General features: G+C 43.7%; 1 protein-coding gene across 2 annotated transcripts in view; it reads right to left on the bottom strand.

Moving 5' to 3' along the window:
* LOC124789810 (spondin-1-like) overlaps nucleotides 1-16,491 on the bottom strand; it is a 190,945-nt gene extending 174,454 nt beyond the window's left edge. For both annotated transcript variants that reach the window (XM_047257291.1, XM_047257290.1), the window contains exon 1: nucleotides 16,298-16,491. In XM_047257291.1, the coding sequence (XP_047113247.1) occupies nucleotides 16,298-16,368 (71 nt within the window). In that variant the 5' untranslated portion in view covers nucleotides 16,369-16,491. The remainder of the gene's footprint in view (nucleotides 1-16,297) is intronic.
* Between the last annotated feature and the right edge of the window lie 4,661 nt (nucleotides 16,492-21,152).

Raw genomic sequence — 21,152 nt, 5'->3', positions numbered from 1 at the left:
GCTGTGCTTCGTTATTACGACGTGTAGGACGTCTAAGTAGCATTTTATGAGTAACTCACCATACTTGTTGACAGCAACCGTATGTGTCTAACACTTGTAGTCAGTGGTGAGATAGGCGTATTCCATGCGGAAGACAGGTAGTAACTGATATGAAGTTAAAACTAGTGGTTCAAAGATCGTAACTAAGACAACTTCAGCACCAAAGATACGACATCGTGGAAGTAGTCCACTTATAGTATCGAGAATCAGAATATTCGATGCATACATATTAAATTCTTACAGATATGACACAAACTACTCCCAATCAACTTCTAGCATTTATTGTACATATATTCTGAAAGTAACCTTATCATTGGCTGACAAACGTAGGGAAACCTTTCATACGCATGAACATGCAGCAAAAAGGACATATACTACATATCGAAAGTGATGAAGGACGGGATAGAAAGGATTTTTTTAATTTTTTATTAAAATGTTGTCGTATAAAATACTTCGTCATATGTCTGATTGCAAAGCGCATAGGTTGTGTATCGAAGTAGTCATAAATCTACATACAAGAAATATAATGGTCTTACATGTTTATATTTAAAAGATGTACCAATAGTTCACAACTTTCTTTTTCCATATATACAGACAAGTGACTCTACATGTAACAAAATTACAGCAATAGGTGCAAGACTTCCTGGTTGAAAGATGTAAAATAATAAGTCATGAAAGTAACATAAGCCTAAAATGTGGGTTATGTGGGTTCTTAGTTACATAAGAGATTCCGAAAATTGTCGAAAAATGCCTTATTCTTCGATTCAACCTGATCATTTAGAAGGGTCAGTGGTTCTTTTTGTGACGCAATATAAATTTCAAGGTCTTCCAACACGTCCATAGTCCCTCCTTTGTCTACAAAATGCAGTATTTCAAAATTCTTGTCAATACTGGTGAAATGGTGGTTCTCGGTTAGTAGATGTTGTTTAAATGTTTTATAGTGTGCAATGCTGTGTGTTCGCGGTACGTTTCTTTAAAACTTCTTCCTGTCTGGCCTATATATATATATATATATATATATATATATATATATATATATATATATATGCATTCTCAATTGTCACAGGTAATCTTATTAATACCTGACTTTTGGAGCGGTTCGGGTTGTTCAACCTAGTGTGTAAGTAATGTAGATAGTCTGTGTCTGCTTCTAAAACTTATTTGAATGCCAGTTTTGTTAAAGGATCGTGCAATGTTATGAGAAATTGGGCCAATGAAGTTCATACTGGCGTATAGTACATTTTTCTTTGTGTTACGATCGAGGGTTATTTCTTTCAAGTCATCAGAATTTTCATTTATAATCTTGGAGTGAATGCTGTCCACTATTTTGGGTCTGAAACCATTATTATAAGCAATGTCTTTAAGAATGTGTTTTTCATGTTCAATCTCTTCTAGCTCTAAGGGAATTTTTATTAGTCCGCTAATATTACTATAGAAGAAGGACTTCTTATATTTGTCATGGTGGGCAGAACCGTGTGGTATGATTGCATCTGTGGTAGTCGGTTTCCTGTAAGTTGAAAACTTGTGGTTTCCTTCGTCGTTCATTAATGTAATGTCAAGATAGTTAATTCTTCTGTTCTGTTCTTTTTCATGTGTGAACTGTATGTTGTGGTGTAATTCATTGAACGTTTCAATAATCCTGTCTAGATTGTTACCCTCATCTCTATGTAGTAATAGAGTGTCATCTACATAGCGGTAATAGTATAGTATCATCTGTATTATCTCTTGTTGCTTCGTGAATAACTCAGTTTCGAGATAATTAATGAAAATGTTTGCCAGTGTTCCTGACAAGCAGCATCCCATGGATAACCCATCTAATTGTTTGAATATTTCTCAACTGAAAGAGAAGTAATTGCAAGACAGTACTATTTCTATTAATCTCAGAAACTCATCAATTTCTGCTATCGACATACATTTATGTTTCATAAAATTTCTCCTGATAAGTAAAAGTACCTCTTTTATAGGGATATTAGTATATAAATTAACAACATCTAGTGACACCCATTTGTAACCTTCAGGTTTTTTGATTGGCTCCCGCTCACAGAATTTTCAGCACTGGCCATCATGTAAAGTTATTATCAATCCACTCAATCCACTAAAAAGGTGAGAGTACTACAAAAGTTTGAGTCAATACATTAAAGAGGAGACTCTAACTGAATTACGCCTTGTTTTAGTGTCTTTCTTCAGACATTAAAATTTAATAGTGGCGTCCGCATGTTTCGTACTAATGCAACGTCGTCTCTTTATGCAGTCATAAGAATGTTATGCAATGTTCACGCAACTGACATCTTTGATAACGCCTGACATACATAAACTGAGATGGGGAGTCGTTTCTGTATTAGCATCTGCCCAAGGCAAGGTTATCAAGTACAAGTGTTCTGCAGAACCACACATAACAATTTATTTCGTGGAAGAGACCTTGTCTAATGATTACGAAATAGAAGTTATATAGTTCTGTGGATCACGACCCGATGTCGACTACTTATTTGAGCCTCAAAAATATGAAGCTGCACTGGATGAAGACAAATATCTTGCTACTTAACGAAACTACGCTGCAGTCGTGACAAATTGGATGCTTGTTTACAACCACATGGAATTCTTTTTAACGTTTTTGTAGCATATGTCGACGTTAATTTTCAACTTATGGTGCCAGAAAAAAATAATATCGAGGCCGTATTTGGATTGTCGTTAAATGAATTAAATCTGTTCAACGAAGTTTTACTCGTAATAATTATCAGATTTCATGAAATTGCTGCGCCAAAATGACATTTCATCTGTGACAGAAATTCAAGAAAGTACACTGTCCAATCACGTTAATGTGTAATGTGACCATCGCCTAGGTTTGACGACAACGTGCAATGACCATTCACAAACGGCAGGTGGTAGCACAGGCAGTGGAGGCCATATAAATCCTGTTGGGGGGTGGGGCAGGGGCGGGGGGGGGGGGGGGCGGAGGGGGCGGAAAACAGTGCATCGTTATACAGAAACTGAACGATTTATCCGACGTCCAAAAGGACATGATCATTGGCTTTCGGCCAATGGTGGAGGCATTTCCGAAACGGCTACATTTGTAAACTGTTCCTGTGCTGCCGGAGTTAAAGCATATCATGCATGGCAGAATGGTGGTATCCGAAACCGGTGCCGACGAAACTGTGGTGCAGCTGAGCCCATAGATGACAGGGTGAACGATGGCTGCAGTGATGTGTACGGGTGAATAGACGTGCAGCTGTTGAGCAACTGACCGCCGAGATGAATCAGGGGGCTATCCACAGTGTCTCCTCAACGACCGATTTGAGAACGTTGCTGCGTATGGGCCTCCGCAGCAGGCGCCATTTTCATGCACGCATGTTGATTGCTGTTCATCGACTACGGAGGCTGGGATTTACGCGCCAGTGCCGTAACTGGCCGTCCACTGAGCTGTGCCAAGTGACATTTCAGATGAATCAAATTTAATGCTCTTTCAGACGGATGACCATTGGCGTTTACGGCGTGAAACATCTCAAAGCAAAACGCTGCGACAACCAAGGGAGCACTATGGTCTGGAGAATGTTTTCATGGCATTCCCTGAGTGATCTCGTCATTCTGGAAGCCACAATGGATTAACACAAGTATGCATCTATCATTTGGAGCCAGGTTTACTCCAACATACTCTCGGCACGATGGTGTACACCAGGAGGACAATCCAAGGTATCACACTGCTCGCAGTTACAGTGCATGGTTCGAAGAGCACTAGAAAGAGTTTACTGCACTCCCCTGCCCATCAAATTCACAGGATTTTAGCTCAACTGAGAATCTGTGGAACCACCTCGATCGGCTCTTCGAGCCATGGATCCTGAACCGAGAAACCTATCGCAGCTGCCCATGGCACTGAAGTCGGCATGACTCCATATCCATGTTAGTATCTTACAGAATCTCATTGACTCTCTTCCTGCAGGTCTCGCAGTGGCCGGTGCTGGAAAAGGTGGTTGTTCAGTTTCTAACAGGCGATCTCATTAATGTGACTTGGCAGTGTGTTGGTGCAGTATGCTGGGTCTGCGCCCTTACACAGGTGCTCTTGTCAACCCCGCTGCACAGCAGAAAACATGCTGTGGTGTAGGGCACCTGGGCGAGTATCTGTTGCTACTTCGGTTGTTGTAATTGAAAATTCGTTGAGAGTGTGTTGCTGATTGATGTCGAAGGCGAAAGATAGTGTTTATGCCTCTCAAGCTATGTATTTGGAACGCACGGCAAGCGGAGAAGTGCGTCCACGCTGTGTTTGCTGCTCCTTCTGCTGCTGCTACTGCTCACTCGCAAAGACTGCAGCGTGCTGGCGCCTGTTCTTGTGCACACTCGCCAGCCAAGGCAGACACTCTCTAGACGTCGCGATTTTCGGCATACGGTACAGGTGACGCTACGGAACGGGTAGTGATGCTGTGAGCCGCAATGTTGACACGATTTGATTGTATTAACCTTTCTGGAACACTTAGAACTTTTGTATTAGCTGCCGTTCGCTTTCAAATATGTCGCCGATTAACAAATTTACGGGGACATTGGGTTGTCTAATCTGAATGTATTCTATCTGGTCCTGTCATCTGACATGAATTAATTAGACACCGTCAAAAACAGTGAATTACGAACTCAGTGACTACGAAATGAAATAAGAAACATAATTAATTAGGAGGTAGCCGCTTCAGGAGAATACAGGGTGACCCAGGAGAATGGTCAATATTCAAGGATGTGACAGCAAATATCATTTGGAGCCAAAAACTTCATACAGATATATTCCCTATTCTGCATCGTTTCCAAGATGCAATTCAATGCACATTTGATATTGGGCCAGTAGCGTATTTATCGTAATCGCTTGATTAGTCGTACAGTTAACTGGCACCAATGTGGAATTTGATGAAGTCTGTGGTATAAAAACGAAAGGCGAATGAGTGAAACGAACTGATTGGTCGCATCATGGACGCTGCTGCCATCATTAGTGGCACACAGACAAGAATCACAAGAGTGCACAAATGTACTTAAGTTGACAACTTTTATTGTGAACTGTTCAAGAGCTGCAATGTCAAATGTACGATAATGCGTAAGAGTGAACGTGTTAAAAATACGTATTTTAAACTGATAGTAAATCGCTTGTTGTAACATTGACTAACTGCTCTACATGTGTACCTGTATAAACCTGACAACGTATTTAATAATACCGAAAATAAATAACAATGTACATTAAATGTATTCTGCTTTGAAACCATTCGGAATAGGGCATATGTCCACATGAACTTCTGTTCTTCAAAAGATAGTTTCAGCATGTCCCTCAATAGTGACCATTCGTTCTGGGACTCTCTGTACAGGGGATATCGTCTGATGCTCCAACCCACTTGGTGTGGAGACGGCGTAGTGACGAGGTAACCCATTCTGCTGACGCAGACTTCATTTTATTGCCTTCCTCAGAGGGCTTAGAGGTACCGTTGCAGCTGGTAAGGCACCGTGCTGGTAGACTCGTCGACCTCTACTTCACAGATAGGCGTGAAGACAAGGGCAAATGCAAGAATATTCGTCTCCTCATGTGAGGTGCAGACAATTCAGAGTGACAGAATGCGATGACAAATGTGCTCATTTCGCTTAGTATCACTCAGTGATTCCGATTCTCCACTCAAAGTATCTAAATGGATGAAAAATCAGAGATTCTCAGCGTTCACAGTTGGTTTCTACGGAGCGCGCCACGGGGTGTGTCTTGTGGGCCAGCTTACTGACGGCAGATGCTTGGGCCCCCACTTTTCCCTCACTTCCTCGCTATTCTCTGAAGCATTCGGTACACGCCATTGATGGTAGAGTGATTAGACTTGCCTGTGTTTACGTTTTTCACATGTTTACGATGACTTTCTCTGTTACTTAGACTTTGCTCCTGGCTAGTCGTTCACTTCGTGAACCCCGTCGTCATAGACTATATGGAACACCTCTTCTTCATCAGTGGCAATGAGTCCTCGTCATTTCCTGTGCAATTGACTATAATTCCTTTTCTGCCAATGCAGAGTAAGACAAGACAGGAGCGATTACATCTCTCTCCATAGAGTATGGATCCTGAGTTTCTCAAGTTGTGGCAGTAGCACTTGCAACTGCAACAGAAACATCATTATCTGCAGCAACAGTATCAAGAGAAATGGTAGTTCCAACAGCAGCAGCAGCAACAGCAACGGCAACAGCAACGGCAACAACAGCAACAGAAATAGCAAAAAAAGCGTTGGGTACTCCAACAGCTACAGCACAAATTGCTGTTACAGCTCCTGCAAAACCAATAACAGTTTGCAGATGTAGTAATAAAAGTTTCACAGGCTTCCAGTCGCATCAAGTGGCTTAAAATCCACGAGCTCTCGGCCGAGTACTCCTCGGCCATTGTCAAGTGGTGACTGTCTTCTGGTTGCTGCTGCCGTCCTTAAATAGCAGCGCTGCCTTCCGTGACGTCATTAGTGCCCCCTCTGGCACCATATATGATAATGTTTGCGTTGTGCACTAAGTTGGTGGATATCTTCAGCGATATATTTGGATCTAAACTGCATGGAGACATGCCGAGATACGCTGAGATAGTTGCCATGTCAGGAATCGGAAAAATTGTCCGATGGCTGGCAGCTAAGGGCGCTATCAGAACTTTTGGTCTCGAAGCAGTGTCCTTCGCACCGGAAGGGCAGATTGGGTTTCAGCGTGGCCACTCAACGGTAGAACATTTCCTTCCCCTGGCAAAGGAAATCTCCTCTAGTACTCTGACTTCTCCAGGAGCTTCGACAGAGTGTAGCACTGTCGCCTCCTGTAGTAGTTACTGTGTAGGAGGTACTGTGTAGTTCACTCACCTACTGAAAAGCTATCTTGCCGAACGGATGGTGTGTAGAATGGCATGTCGCATCATGTCCACAGCACGTTGCATACGTACAAAATTCAACAGGGATCGCTCCTTGAGCGATCTTGTACACTCTATACGCCACCGACTCGCCATGGACTGATCGCATGCCGCGGGCAATGTGAGCTGATGACACGACGACGTTTGCAAGCAGAAAATGCCCACTCATATTTTAACCTCGCCTGCAGCGCGTCAGTGACAGGTTCAGTAAGTGGGCTGTCAAATGCAGCTCAACTCCCAACGCCGCCAAGACGCCGCGCATCATAGACCTTCAACCTGTCTACATCGTCGGTTGCGCTGTGTCCTGGGGCGGCCGTGTGCCAACACATCACCGACGTCACAAACAAGGTCTTTGCATGACTCATCTCCTCCTATCTGATGCTGAAGCCGGGCACGACTCTGACGTCATACTGAGGCCTGCCACTGTACAAAGCGTCGCCGTGCCCTGTTCTCGAATACATCTCGGTACTGTGCGACAACACTGGCGGAAGATGGGAAGAGGCTTCGAACGGTGAAGACATGAGAACTGAGATCGTATGCCAGACTGCATGCACCCCATTTCTACGGGAACACTACCATGAGACAGCTCGCTCCTTTTATGGAGATACACTACAGGGCATCTACAAGCTAGACGGACCTGCTACTTGCGCGAGTCAGTCAGCAGTCAGCACCTGAAGTTCTTTACCGAATGGAACACGAACAATAGCTATGAATAAAAGCAGAGAAACACCAAACAAGAATAGAAAGAAAAAAGGGAAAAATCACCGAGATTCTTGATTCCTGGTACGGAGGAAGAATAAACACTAGTGGACATCAGTATAAAGGCAAGGTCCCTACGAAAGTCGACCTCAGTGTCTGAAGCATACAGGTATCATATTTACTATGAAAGTAGTAGATACATATAAGACATAAACAATTATGACGGAATTACATAGTTTCTTTCATGGCACGAGAAACAAAATAAGGTGTTTGCATTTTCTGCATTGACGTTGGTACAAAGACACTCACTGTTGTGTTGCCTTGTTGAATTTTTATTTCTTTGTCCAACCTCCGTTATTCCTAATTACCTCAATAATTTTCTTTGGCGTTGATTTAGCTAGCGTTTGTAGTTCATGCAGTGAAATTGTTGCCCTCTTTTCTCGTATCACTCTTTTCAGCTCGAGTACGGCCTCAAATTGCATTCCACTGCAATAAACACGCCTTGCAAGTATTCAATTAATGTTTTCCACGGGCTTCAAATCCACGTTGCGTGCAGGCCAGGACTAGACATCGATACCTTTATCTTCAAACCAATTTTTTATTTAAATAGGAGAATGCAGAGATGCATTATCTTGTTGATACGTAGGATTTCGTCCCCTAGATCCTCATATTCTAATCTATTCTGTCTCTAGCGCCTCAGTGTACATATTAGAGTTCATTTTAGTATTTATTCAAGTCATACGTGAGTTACCTTCAGTGTAGAGGGTTTCCCAAGACAAATCACTTTCATCATCACATTTTCTGCTCATTCTTACCTGCTGCTCTGATCTCAGATATGCCAATCATATTGTAATTCATCCAGATCATCTACATTACTGAAGATCACTTTATCCCATTCTTACGTCCGTGACATATGTTTTTCATCGAAGTACAATCTAGCCTGTTTATGTTTAGGTGTTAGAGCAGGTTTCGGCAGTCATGTCTTGAACGACAGATGTTTGTCATTTGACAAAATTTGTAGTTCACATCTGGCAGTTACTGTCAACTGTAAATAAGAAGTTATTTTATACAGAAGTAACCATTTCGACGACTCAGATAATTTTCTGTTCATATCGTGCTCCCAATCTTACGAAATTATAAATCATTGTACATGAGCGGTTCAGTTTCTTGCCGATTCCACTGCTAAGAGTACCATTTCCTTCTACGCATGAATTTTTGCTTATTTATCACATGATAACTGTTTTCCGCGTGGCACTGCCACAATGATGGTTTATGTACACAGTACGTTTTGTCACTAATGGAGTCTGCTTCGTATCTGCAGGAAAGGCACGTACTCACACACTAGAAGTGCCTTAATTCCAAGTTCCACCCTCTACTAGCTGAATCGTTTATGTCTTGTTATACACTGTGATACTAACATCAAATGCGATGCCATTTGACTGTATTTATCAGTATGGTGGATCTCATGCTATCACATATACACTGTGCACCACTATTCCAACCAGCAATGTTAATTTTCCTACAATACCGGTACCTTTATACTGATTTATACACTCCTGGAAATGGAAAAAAGAACACATTGACACCGGTATGTCAGACCCACCATACTTGCTCCGGACACTGCGAGAGGGCTGTACAAGCAATGATCACACGCACGGCACAGCGGACACACCAGGAACCGCGGTGTTGGCCGTCGAATGGCGCTAGCTGCGCAGCATTTGTGCACCGCCGCCGTCAGTGTCAGCCAGTTTGCCGTGGCATACGGAGCTCCATCGCAGTCTTTAACACTGGTAGCATGCCGCGACAGCGTGGACGTGAACCGTATGTGCAGTTGACGGACTTTGAGCGAGGGCGTATAGTGGGCATGCGGGAGGCCGGGTGGACGTACCGCCGAATTGCTCAACACGTGGGGCGTGAGGTCTCCACAGTACATCGATGTTGTCGCCAGTGGTCGGCGGAAGGTGCACGTGCCCGTCGACCTGGGACCGGACCGCAGCGACGCACGGATGCACGCCAAGACCGTAGGATCCTACGCAGTGCCGTAGGGGACCGCACCGCCACTTCCCAGCAAATTAGGGACGCTGTTGCTCCTGGGGTATCGGCGAGGACCATTCGCAACCGTCTCCATGAAGCTGGGCTACGGTCCCGCACACCGTTAGGCCGTCTTCCGCTCACGCCCCAACATCGTGCAGCCCGCCTCCAGTGGTGTCGCGACAGGCGTGAATGGAGGGACGAATGGAGACGTGTCGTCTTCAGCGATGAGAGTCGCTTCTGCCTTGGTGCCAATGATGGTCGTATGCCGTGCAGGTGAGCGCCACAATCAGGACTGCATACGACCGAGGCACACAGGGCCAACACCCGGCATCATGGTGTGGGGAGCGATCTCCTACACTGGCCGTACACCACTGGTGATCGTCGAGGGGACACTGAAGTGCACGGTACATCCAAACCGTCATCGAACCCATCGTTCTACCATTCCTAGACCGGCAAGGGAACTTGCTGTTCCAACAGGACAATGCACGTCCGCATGTATCCCGTGCCACCCAACGTGCTCTAGAAGGTGTAAGTCAACTACCCTGGCCAGCAAGATCTCCGGATCTGTCCCCCATTGAGCATGTTTGGGACTGGATGAAGCGTCGTCTCACGCGGTCTGCACGTCCAGCACGAACGCTGGTCCAACTGAGGCGCCAGGTGGAAATGGCATGGCAAGCCGTTCCACAGGACTACATCCAGCATCTCTACGATCGTCTCCATGGGAGAATAGCAGCCTGCATTGCTGCGAAAGGTGGATATACACTGTACTAGTGCCGACATTGTGCATGCTCTGTTGCCTGTGTCTATGTGCCTGAAGTTCTGTCAGTGTGATCATGTGATGTATCTGACCACAGGAATGTGTCAATAAAGTTTCCCCTTCCTGGGACAATGAATTCACGGTGTTCTTATTTCAATTTCCAGGAGTGTAGTACTGTATATACATAATTGTGTTCGTACAGAACCCTCACAACACCAGCACTACTCGAACGTGGTCAATTTTTTAGTGTGTCAGTGAATTTCCGTTAATCTGAGGTTACACAGTACCTACGGGAAAACGTTATTACGATCCAACTGGAAAAGATACATACTCAACAGTGTAGCTATCAAACGTCAGTAATATGTACATTACATTTCCCTTCTTAATATATGCAATAGTCAGTTGAATACCTTACATCCTCGCACGCTAATATCAGTCTCAGGTGTTTGAATGTTCCGTCTAGCACATACAAAGTTAAATTCTCTGTCCATGAACAAAGACTTGCGTAACATTCCTCAATATTTCCTATGAATAGTCATGAGCTCTAAGGGGCTATCAAAAAGCATCCGTTGCAAGGGAGTACGGTCCACAAACAGCATGAAAAACAGGCAAAATCGCCATGAGCACTGAGGCAATCATCCCACCGAAGCACCAGGTTGAAGAGAGTTGTTTGGGGAACATCGTGTCCCGCTGCGTGAGGAAGTCCGTAACAGACTGCTGCAGTATTAGTCCGACAGGAATCGTCGACTTTTCAAGGCCATTATTAAGGGACCGAAGGCATAATAATCGCATGGGGAGACATCAGGAACATAGGCCGGGTGTTTGAGTGTCTCCCACTCGAGTTAGCGAAACTTCTGCGTTATCACGATGCCGCTGCACCACGTATCGCCGTTTTCCCGGACGTTTTACCTTAGTTCTTCATGTCTGTGGGTGTTTGGCATTCGGCAAGCGCACTTAGTAATAATGTCGCCACAGTTCGCAGTTTCCGTATTTACAGGACTCACGCCGGAAAGACACGAAGGCCACACTAATCCCCTGCCGACAGGTCGGTGCCTATAACCTGGCATCGGATTATGCTAAATAGTCTATACGCTTCAAAAACGCTCTCAACAGGGAAATTTTTGATTGCTCCTTAGGTTAAGAATTTTCAAAATTAAATTTTCAAATCCGAAAGAACAGTTACCATCTTTATATATATATAGTTAAGGCACACCGGCGTTTTGAACTTCCTCTTCTGTGCGGATGCACAAACAGTGCCCGAACTCTTACGGGAATCGGCGGTAAAGCCGCGAGTATTGACTATGATGGGCAGGGGCACTATGAATATAGAGCGGGACAATAAGTTGCGAATGTGGGTCTCACGGGAGGCGTGCCAGAGATAAGTCCCTGCATTCGCACAAACCTCTGTGTCCTCGGTGGCTCAGATGGACGCCGGCACGGTAGCTCAGCATGTTCGGTCAGAGGGATAGCAGCCCTCTGTAACAAAAAAACTGAGCTCATAGATCAACAACGAACTTAAACGGATGTCTTTCGACGTCCCCCCCGAGCAGATGCAACGAACAAAAGCGAACAAAATGAGATTAAAAAAAAGATGGATAGAGCGTCTGCCATGTAAGCAGGAGATCCCGGGTTCGAATCCCGGTCGGGGCACACATTTTCGACTGTACCCGTTGACTTATATTAACACCTGTACGCAGCGAAGGGTATTCATTTCATTGTGACATTTAAATCTTTTAGACGGGTCCTAGTGGAAGCAGAGGCTACTTTCTGCTGTGATGCATGAAGTATTATTCCTTCACGAGTTACTACTTGTGTGTGACGTTCCGAATTGTAATCAGTCGAGTATTTCCTTCACACTTACCGCATACCTTTTTTGTTGACACTGAAACTACTATTAGTAAATCTGTATGTTAATTTCTGAAACAAGCACGGCGTCTTCTTCGACCGTCCGATTAGTAATAGACCGACAGATTTCCCATCATTCAAAAAAACCTTCCACATACCGGGCTTGTATATGTCCCCTATAATCGGATAGGCCAATATGACATGAATTCTTTATAAACAAACACACTCTAGCACTGACTGAACAAGCAGTCATTAAAGTCTTTACGAACGGCATTTATTATCACTATTCACAGCCAGTCTAAGACACTTGTACAGCATTAATGACACCGGCTGGCACTTTTTAAGCCTTTGTTCAAAGATTACGATATTTTTACAGCAAATGATCTAAACGCAATGATATTTTTTCCACTTTTAATATCACTTGCAACTCTTTACACTAACCTTAGAAATAGAGCAAATCTAAATATAAAGTAGTATCGCACTGCTTCTTGGGTAACACTTCGTAATGAAGAAAAATGTCATACATGGAAACTTCTTGTGTTGCCTGTCCATCCAGTGCGTGATGCATGTGTTTTACATGCCACATGAGGCACAGAAATGTAAAGAAACGTTATTGTTCTTTCATCACGAACGTAAAAACGTTTTTAGGAGAAGGAAAAGTATCAGAACAGGATTTGCCCTACGAAGGTCTCGTACTAATCACGCCGATACTTTGGCGTGGTGATAGTCAACATTATTTACAAAAATGAGCGAAGAGGTTGTACCTAGCCCTTCTTGCTACTCGCCGTCAGCTTTCGTGTCACTTCTGCGACGCATTAATCCATTATATGTTCGTTTCTTTTACAAGCTATAGCTTGTTGCTCTGGGAGAAGGAGGCGGTGGTTGTCTCTTAGTCAGCGGCCAGTGTGCTATAAACAGATCACAAGCTTTGCCTCCCAGCATCCTCGGTATGCGTGCCAAGTTAAAAGTATGTGATTAGCATACACAACTTGTAATAATAGTGAATTAACGTACGTCTTTTAAACTGACTCGCTCCACATCATTTCGATAAGAAAATAACGTTCAAATAGTTTACTGAATCCATAAAAGGAAAACTTTCTTGTTGTAACACGTGTACGTATTTCCAAACTTAAACGAGTGACTGAAAATGGCCTGGCAGCTGTCGAGAAACATCAAACATTGGACAGTCAATTTTGGTTTACGTATTTTTAGGGAATGCTAAGCGGAAACTGAATTCCATGTTCTCTGCTATCACAACAGCTTTCATCGAGGAAGCCATGCAAAACACAATTAAATCGCTATGCTACTAACCTCGCGTGCATCTATAAACTAGACCTCTACGTGAAGCAAAGTGAGAGAATTAAAACCACCTGAAAGGTGTACTGAAGCCTGCCATTCGTCGCGTAAAAAACGTGATAGTCCCCTTGTTTTACTTGTGTGTACTGCGACCCCCGAAATTTTTTGTTGGGTCGTGAATAGGTCCCGCATTTTCCTAAAGTTGACTTCCTAAATTAAAAAAAAAGAACTAGTTTTACCATTTCTTGTTTTGAGATATACTGGATCGATGCTTCACATTTATCGTTGTCACTGTTTAGCACGTTCTGTGAACAATTAAGATAGACGAAATTTGTTTAGTCTAGTGTTGGCAGTTGATGAGGTGTGTTGTTATTCGCGTGGGCTAATCTGTTATGCCTAAACCCAAATGCACCTTTTCTTACAACTTAAAAGGATAAATATAAGTTCACTATAAAATTTTCAGTGCCACATTTTCAATTGGACATGTTGTTCGGCATGACAAATCAAACAAAACTAAGCTGTCTTCTTTTACTGCTGTTGCAACGTCTTCTAAAATCCATGACTTCTTCAGCAAAAGAATAATGGGTAAGTTTGTTTCGCACAGTCTAAGAAATTCTGCTTACGTAGCTGTTATAAGACATTTCCTTAAAATCGGCTCTGTGTAGTGATAACCACACATGTTACAGTTGTGAGCCTTAATCTGTATGAAAATAAATAAACAAAAAAATAAAAAGACACTGGAACTTATTTTTATTGAAAATGAAACTTCTAATCTAATACCTAAAAATATGATGTCGGATGTGCCTGATCACTGTCGAGAACCAAGTATATTTGGTCGATAAAACAGAACTGGCAAAGAAAAAGCTTTTGCAACATTACAAACAAGCCTCGGAAGAAGTATCTTATAGGTGTTGGCTGCATGGCATATCATCCACAACAGTGTCGAAACAGCTACTGGGAAGCTGCGAATTGATGCAGAGAATAATTACAAGTATTTTCATATTTATACTGCAAGGGTGGAAACGCTGAGAGATTCTAGGGTTTTTTCAATTGCTAGGTCATAACAGTAAAAGCATTTAAGAGATCGAAAAGCAAAATGCCTTCCTTGCAGAGATAAGATCTTGTTATGAATTACTCATAACAAAGACAAAAAAATAGGAAAGAAAATAATTTTTGGAAGTTTTTAGGTTAAATCTATATTTAAGGAATTGTATGACAGTAATCGAGCTTCTCACAGCAGGTTTTATTCTTATGTTCATTGTCTACAATGTAGCACTTGAGTATTTGGTTTCATAAGGGAAGCTGTTTACAGATTATGAATCACATACCTGGACCAGTTCGAAAAAGGATTCAGAAAGTAAGCAGTATAGAAATTGATAGTGTATTGTCAAAGAAGTAGTGTATAGTAAATGAGTTGGAATATTTAAAGTGTTACAAAATGGCTCTGAGCACTATGGGACTCAACATGTGTGGTCATCAGTCCCCTAGAACTTAGAACTACTTAAACCTAACTAACCTAAGGACATCACACACATCCATGCCCGAGGCAGGATTCGAACCTGCGACCGTAGCGGTCACGCGGTTCCAGACTGACGCGCCTAGAACCGCACGTCCACATCGGCCGGCAAAATGTTACAGAAAAGTATAAAAATTAAAGTCCTGTCCAAAATTGCAGAACTTGCTGTGTGCATCCTTGGATTGAATGCAAGAACTGAGCGTTTGTTTTCAAAAAATAATCATTATTAGTTATGTGATAAAACAAATGCTTTAGATATTTCAGTTTCCAATGCAATGATTCTCAAGTGTAATCTAAGAATTTCATGCGTAGATTTCTACTATAGATTGGTACCTAATAAACATTTATGTGACCAAAATCACTCAGATGAAAGATACAGACAAAATTCTAGTAATGTGAATAATTTGTAAGTGTACTTCACTTAGGCTACTAATAAATACTGATCTGATGCAAAGTCAGTTAGTCCGTCATCCAGGTGTTTCGTTAACACAGTGTTTCAGAAATTGTTGGTCAGTTGATCGCAGCCTTTGCACGTGTCCCGTAATTTCATGGAAAAGAAAGGTAGTGTTAGATGTACTGCAGTATTCATTTTAAAATTTCACCTCTGTACGTATTGTATTTTATGGTGAGAACCACGAAGAATACTTTGACATACATATATCCTCACGTCAGCATCGCATAAAGCTCCTCAGGAGCTACAAAAGCGTGCTTCAGTTCTCTCTGGTAGACAGTTTCAGTAATTTCTACAAGTACGAGTTGATTCTGAGACCTTCCGCTGTTCTGTTTATCCCTCCCTTCTCTCATTCTTTTTCACGTAGTTTGATCTATGTTTCACGAGATATATCAGCGTGTCATTGTCTTTTTTTTATTTTGATCAACGACTGTTGCTTTTCTATTGTTCCTTGTTCTCAACGTTAATACAATTTCGATTATGAAAGCTTATCCATGACGATATGTATAAGACTGTAGTCAGCTCGTGGCGGTCCTCTTGACAGTCCTTTGGAACCCACAGTTAATTTAACTGCATAACTCATTTTTGATCATCAAAGGCGAACATGTTGTCTACATCTGTACTCTACAAGCCTCTGTGAAGTGCACGACACTTGAAAAATTGTAAGTAGGTTTTCTCGGGATAGTTTACCAACCAAGTCAATAAAAAACAAAACACATTTAGTAACCAAGATGAAAGTAGTTCTGTTCAAATTTAATTGAAGAAACTGAGCTGTAGAAAGAGACTTACCGTCTTCGTGCGTCGTACATTTGGTCAGGTATCTCGGCAAATACTGTTTCAAGCAGTGCCACGGTAAACATACAGCGCTAGGTGTAAGTATATATATAATGTCCGAGCCGAATGAGCTGCGAAATCACAAGCGAACTGCTCAGCTGTTAACTTCAGCAACGCGTCTGACGCTGTACTGGAAGTCTGCGTCGGCCGCTGTTCTTATGCGCCGCGCTGCGAGCAGTTTGCGGGCCGGCCGCTTGCAGCGCTGGAGTCCGAGACGCGCTGTACAAGGCAGATGGGAAGTGTTATTACATTCTGTCGCTGTTTTTGTATCACTTAAGGCAGACGGGTAATCCTATCGGATGGCGCCATGTTTATTTTTCTTGCCATAGCAAAACGGCTGCGTCGTTATCTAGACAGTTCTTTCGTTGCCACACTGCGAGAAGTGAGAAAGTAAGTAATGAAAGTCCCCTCAGGTTTGCTACCGGATCGTAAAGTCAACATGATTCGATACGTAGGTGATCTATCTGTCCACCGCTGTTGCTGCTGTTAAGGTTTTCACCGAGACTCCGAGGCAGCAGCATCTCTCCTGAAGATGCCGAACAATTGGATCACCGAAATATGGACTCGTAATAATTTTAGGATCCGGTAGCAATCACATGAAGACTACTAAGAATTACTGCTCTGGGAAAGATTACGCAGTCACACCTAACTGATGTATTTTTCATTGGTATTTCAAATTGTCGTTTACCAAAAATTGGCTTTAAAATATGCAAGGTAAGAGTAACAAGCTAGCCGCTTAATAGAAAAAGTCCACAAACAACTGTCTCGGCAAACTCTTGTTAAGTGCTGATTCAATTGGTATTTCAATCACCAGTCATTTGAATGTGGCCACTTGTCGAAAGCCTGGAAAACCACCGTTTCCAGCACAGACCGCTGGGAGATGTGCAGGATGAAGGTCAATGAAGTTCTGGAAGACAGTGATGTGGAGCGAGTCGACTTCAGTGCTGTGACGAATTGCGCTAGTTTTCTCGCCTACTGGTCCACGGCGCGAAGAGCCCGGTTGAGGTGGTCCCACACATTCTCGATTGGGTTTAAATCCGGGAAATTCGGTGGGCGTGGGAGTACGGTAAACTCACCCTGGTGCGCTTCGAATCATAATCGTACACTGCGAGCTGTGGGACACGTTGCATTGCCCTGATGGAATATGCAATCGTGCCGAGAAAAAACAAAATGCGTGTGAGGGAGGACACGGAACCCCGAGACAGATACTCTTTCATTTGTTATTTCCTGTGACCATTTCCTTAGTGAATGTAGATCCATCTTCTTTCTGAAGTATGGGACTACGGCCAATAAAACAATACCAATCACCGTTATTAAGGCCTGAAGGTGACATAGAGTTTCGTCGAAACTGGTAGGCTAGAAATAAAACCTGAATAACGGTGACTGGTATTGTTTTATTGGATTGCCTTAGTGCGTAAGGATCCCTTACTGTCTGTCGTACATTGTACTAATTTATTCCGTTGTTCGCAGGGATTTGCTGTGTGTGCAAGGGGCTGCCCTGGAATTGGGAATCTAAAGAATGAGCATATGCAGTATGAACTTAGAATTCGAGAGCTTAGCATCAAGGGTCTTGTTCCAGAGCTGACAGCCAGGTTGTGCGTGGCGTTGGGCACCCCGCTTTGAGTTTTGGCGAGCACCATTGGAGGTAGGTGTTTCTCTCGATAATATTTTCGCGGCGTTGGATGGGGTGCACCGGAACTGCAGGACAGTCAACCTACTGTCAGGGAAATTGGTAGAATTCAGGCCCACATTGGCTAATTGTTTGAGAAACATTACCTCTTTGCCTCAAGTTACCAGGGCGGGGCAGCTGAGGTATCTAGCGAGGGATTTGCAGGTGCGAGCAGCGTCCTTGAGCTTGGAAAATCAGGAAGCTGGAGCAAGTCAAGCAGTTACTCCCACGAATCAGTTCTTGGATCAGGCGTCAGGCCCAGGATTTAGGTAACCCTCCAGCTACTAATCATTTCGCTAGACTACCCAACCCAATTATGTGCCTACTCCACGGTGTTTCAGAGGTTTCGCTCGATATCTAGGGCCATGTCCAGCAGTTTTTGTGGCTGTCAGTGCAATTTGAATTTTATGTGGTTGCCTTGGGATCGCTTTACCATATGATTACCCCTTGGCGAAAGGTACTCTGAGCGATTTTGTATCTGAAGCCCTGAAGTAGGAGGGCTCAATAGGACAACTAAGGAGACTGATTGTCGATAGGAAGCTCTCGCTGCTGATGCAGAACGAGCTTGAACGCAAATATTACTGGCAGGGACAGCTATCATTTGAATCTCTCAGCCTTTATGTCGAGCGAGGGCCCATAGCTATCTTGGATCTTGATATGTCGGCTTCGAAACTCACTACTGGAGGGCATGCGTCCTGAGGATAGGCCGCGCTTGGGCTTTTTATGTCGCCCCGCTAGAATCTGGGAATTGCAAAATTTGTTTGATTACATTGAATCCTATCTTTTTCCCATGAGGATCGGAGTCGTAACAGTACTTGGAATCTCCTCCGTCCACCTCGAAAACTAGTAGGACTCTCCAAGCCTCCAACACATTTTCCGGGAAAGGCTGTTTTCGGTGCAGCGCCAGCGATCACTTGGTGCGTGAGTGACCTGTAGCACGATCTCATAAACCCGGCAAATGAGGCCAGGTTACCATCGGACGGGTGCACCATGGAGCGCGAGTATTAAAACTCCCTCGGATCTGTCTTCCCTTTTATCTGTGGCCATCTAGGACAAGAACGGTTGTGCACCCTGTTCGATTCTGGTAGCTCCGTGTCCTTGATGAATTATAATTGGTATTTAGAGTTTGGGTATCGGTGTAAATTATCTTCCATGTGCCGCTGTCCTTTGATATGTCGTGTCCCAAGGGGCAAGAGTTGCCTCTTGTCGGCGAGGTGCGCGGTTGTTTGTACATTTGTAATTTCTCATGGCTTGTTAAAGATCTAGCGCTCAATTCGTTGTTTGGGTGTGCTTTTATTCAGAAAATAGGATTAGTTCTCGACTTTACGAGCCGCACCTTCTCTTTTAGGTTTTCCTAGAGACAATACAGCCTTTTGCTCTTGCTTTTGCGCAATTGTGGGGATTCGGTAAATAGTAACTCAGGTGAATTTTCTGTCGCCCATCTTGAGCCAGGTCAGGCAGCGCGGTTGTTGAATTTATTAGGGGAGTTTCCCGAGGTTTCCTCTAATAAGTTCGGTTCATACGGTACCACATATTTTTGGCTGAGGACACTCCGGTGCGACAGTCTCCTTCTCGCCTCTCGCCATCCAAAATGAATGTCTTGAGACAAAAATTTGCGAGTATGTTTAAGGAAGGGGTCATTAGGCCGTCTGCATCTCCCTATGCGTCACCAGTATTTCCCGTCCCTAAAGCTCGAGACCAGGAATACAGGCCGTTGATTATCGAATCCATAATAAAAATGTTAGTTTAAGGATTTGTCCCTTTGCCGGATTGCCTGCCGGGGTGGCCGAGAGGTTCTAGGCGCTTCAGTATGGGACCGCGCGACCGCTACAGTCGCAGGTTCGAATCCTGAGTCGGGCATGGATGTGTGTGATGGCCTTCGGTTAGTTAGTTTTAAGTAGTTCTAAGTTCTATGGGACTGATGACCTCAGAAGTTAAGTCCCATAGTGCTCAGAGCCATTTTAGCCTTTGCCGGATCCTCTAAACTCCTTTTCGGTGGGTAATTGGTTCACGGAGCTTATCTGAACCAGGCTTATCAGATTCCTCTTACGGAGGAGTCTGAACTTGTCACCGCGTTCTGCACTGATCGGAAATTTTATGAGTCGAACCGGGTGCCATTCCGCTTGTCCACTGGGTGGCGGTTTTGTCTCGTTTGTTAGATCATATCCTGGGCGACTTGAAGTTTTCTTGTGTCTTTAATTACCTTGATGATGTCATAGTCAGTCGTTTGCGGATCATATTTCCCATCTTTGGGAAGACCTCTCCAAGTTTTGGAATGCGTTAAGTCGTCCAAGATGACACTTACTAGGAAACAGGTGTCCTTTCTGGGCCATTCAATTTCCGAAGACGGCATTAGGACCAGGTACGAACTAAGATATTGAAGAAATTGCCTCAGCCTTGAAATAGGAAGGAGATAGCTAGATTTATTGGAATGGCGAATTATTTTCACCGTTTTGTCCCTGATATTACCCAGATAGCCGCTCCCCTGAATAAATACAAACGAAGGGGGAACAATTTGTCTGGGGTGAGAGCCAATAGGCGGCTTTTGAAACTATCAGGACCGTTTGTCTTAGCCGTCCCGGATTTCAGGAAAAGATTTATCATTAAAACTTATGCTTCCAATGCCGTTGTTGCTGCAGTGTTGTTGCAAGAGGATCAAGGTATAAAATTCCCATTAGCTTTCGCGTCTAGCAGGTTGTCTGGTCCAAGGATAAATTACTCCTTTTGAGTGCGAAGCGCTAGCAGTGATTATCGTCTTAGAGAAGTTTCAGTTCTATCGTGAGCGCAGGGAGTCAGATCTCGAGAGAGACAATCAGGCCCTAACTTAGGTGTTGGCTCGACCCAGGGAAACTGGTCGGATTGTCAGGTGGGCGGCCCGCATTTCAAGATGCGACACATAAAAGGATCCGACAACCGAGTCACCGACGCCATCAGTCGCATGTTTCAGGAAAAAGGGGGCTGTCGAGAATAAGAGCGTTGAGTCTCACCCGTTGTGTGTACCGTTTTAGCTGAAGTTTCCCGGTTATTTGTGGAGCTTAAAATCAAACAGGATCAAGATCCATTGTGGGGTCCATAAGAAACTCATATCTGGTGGTGAGGTTAGCAAATACTCCATCAGGAATGGCGTGCTATGTAAATGGG

Source organism: Schistocerca piceifrons, chromosome 3 (genome assembly GCF_021461385.2).
Source record: "Schistocerca piceifrons isolate TAMUIC-IGC-003096 chromosome 3, iqSchPice1.1, whole genome shotgun sequence".
NCBI lineage: Eukaryota > Metazoa > Arthropoda > Insecta > Orthoptera > Acrididae > Schistocerca > Schistocerca piceifrons.
The sequence above is the reverse complement of the archived record's forward strand: the minus strand, read 5'-3'. Positions and strand labels throughout refer to the sequence as shown.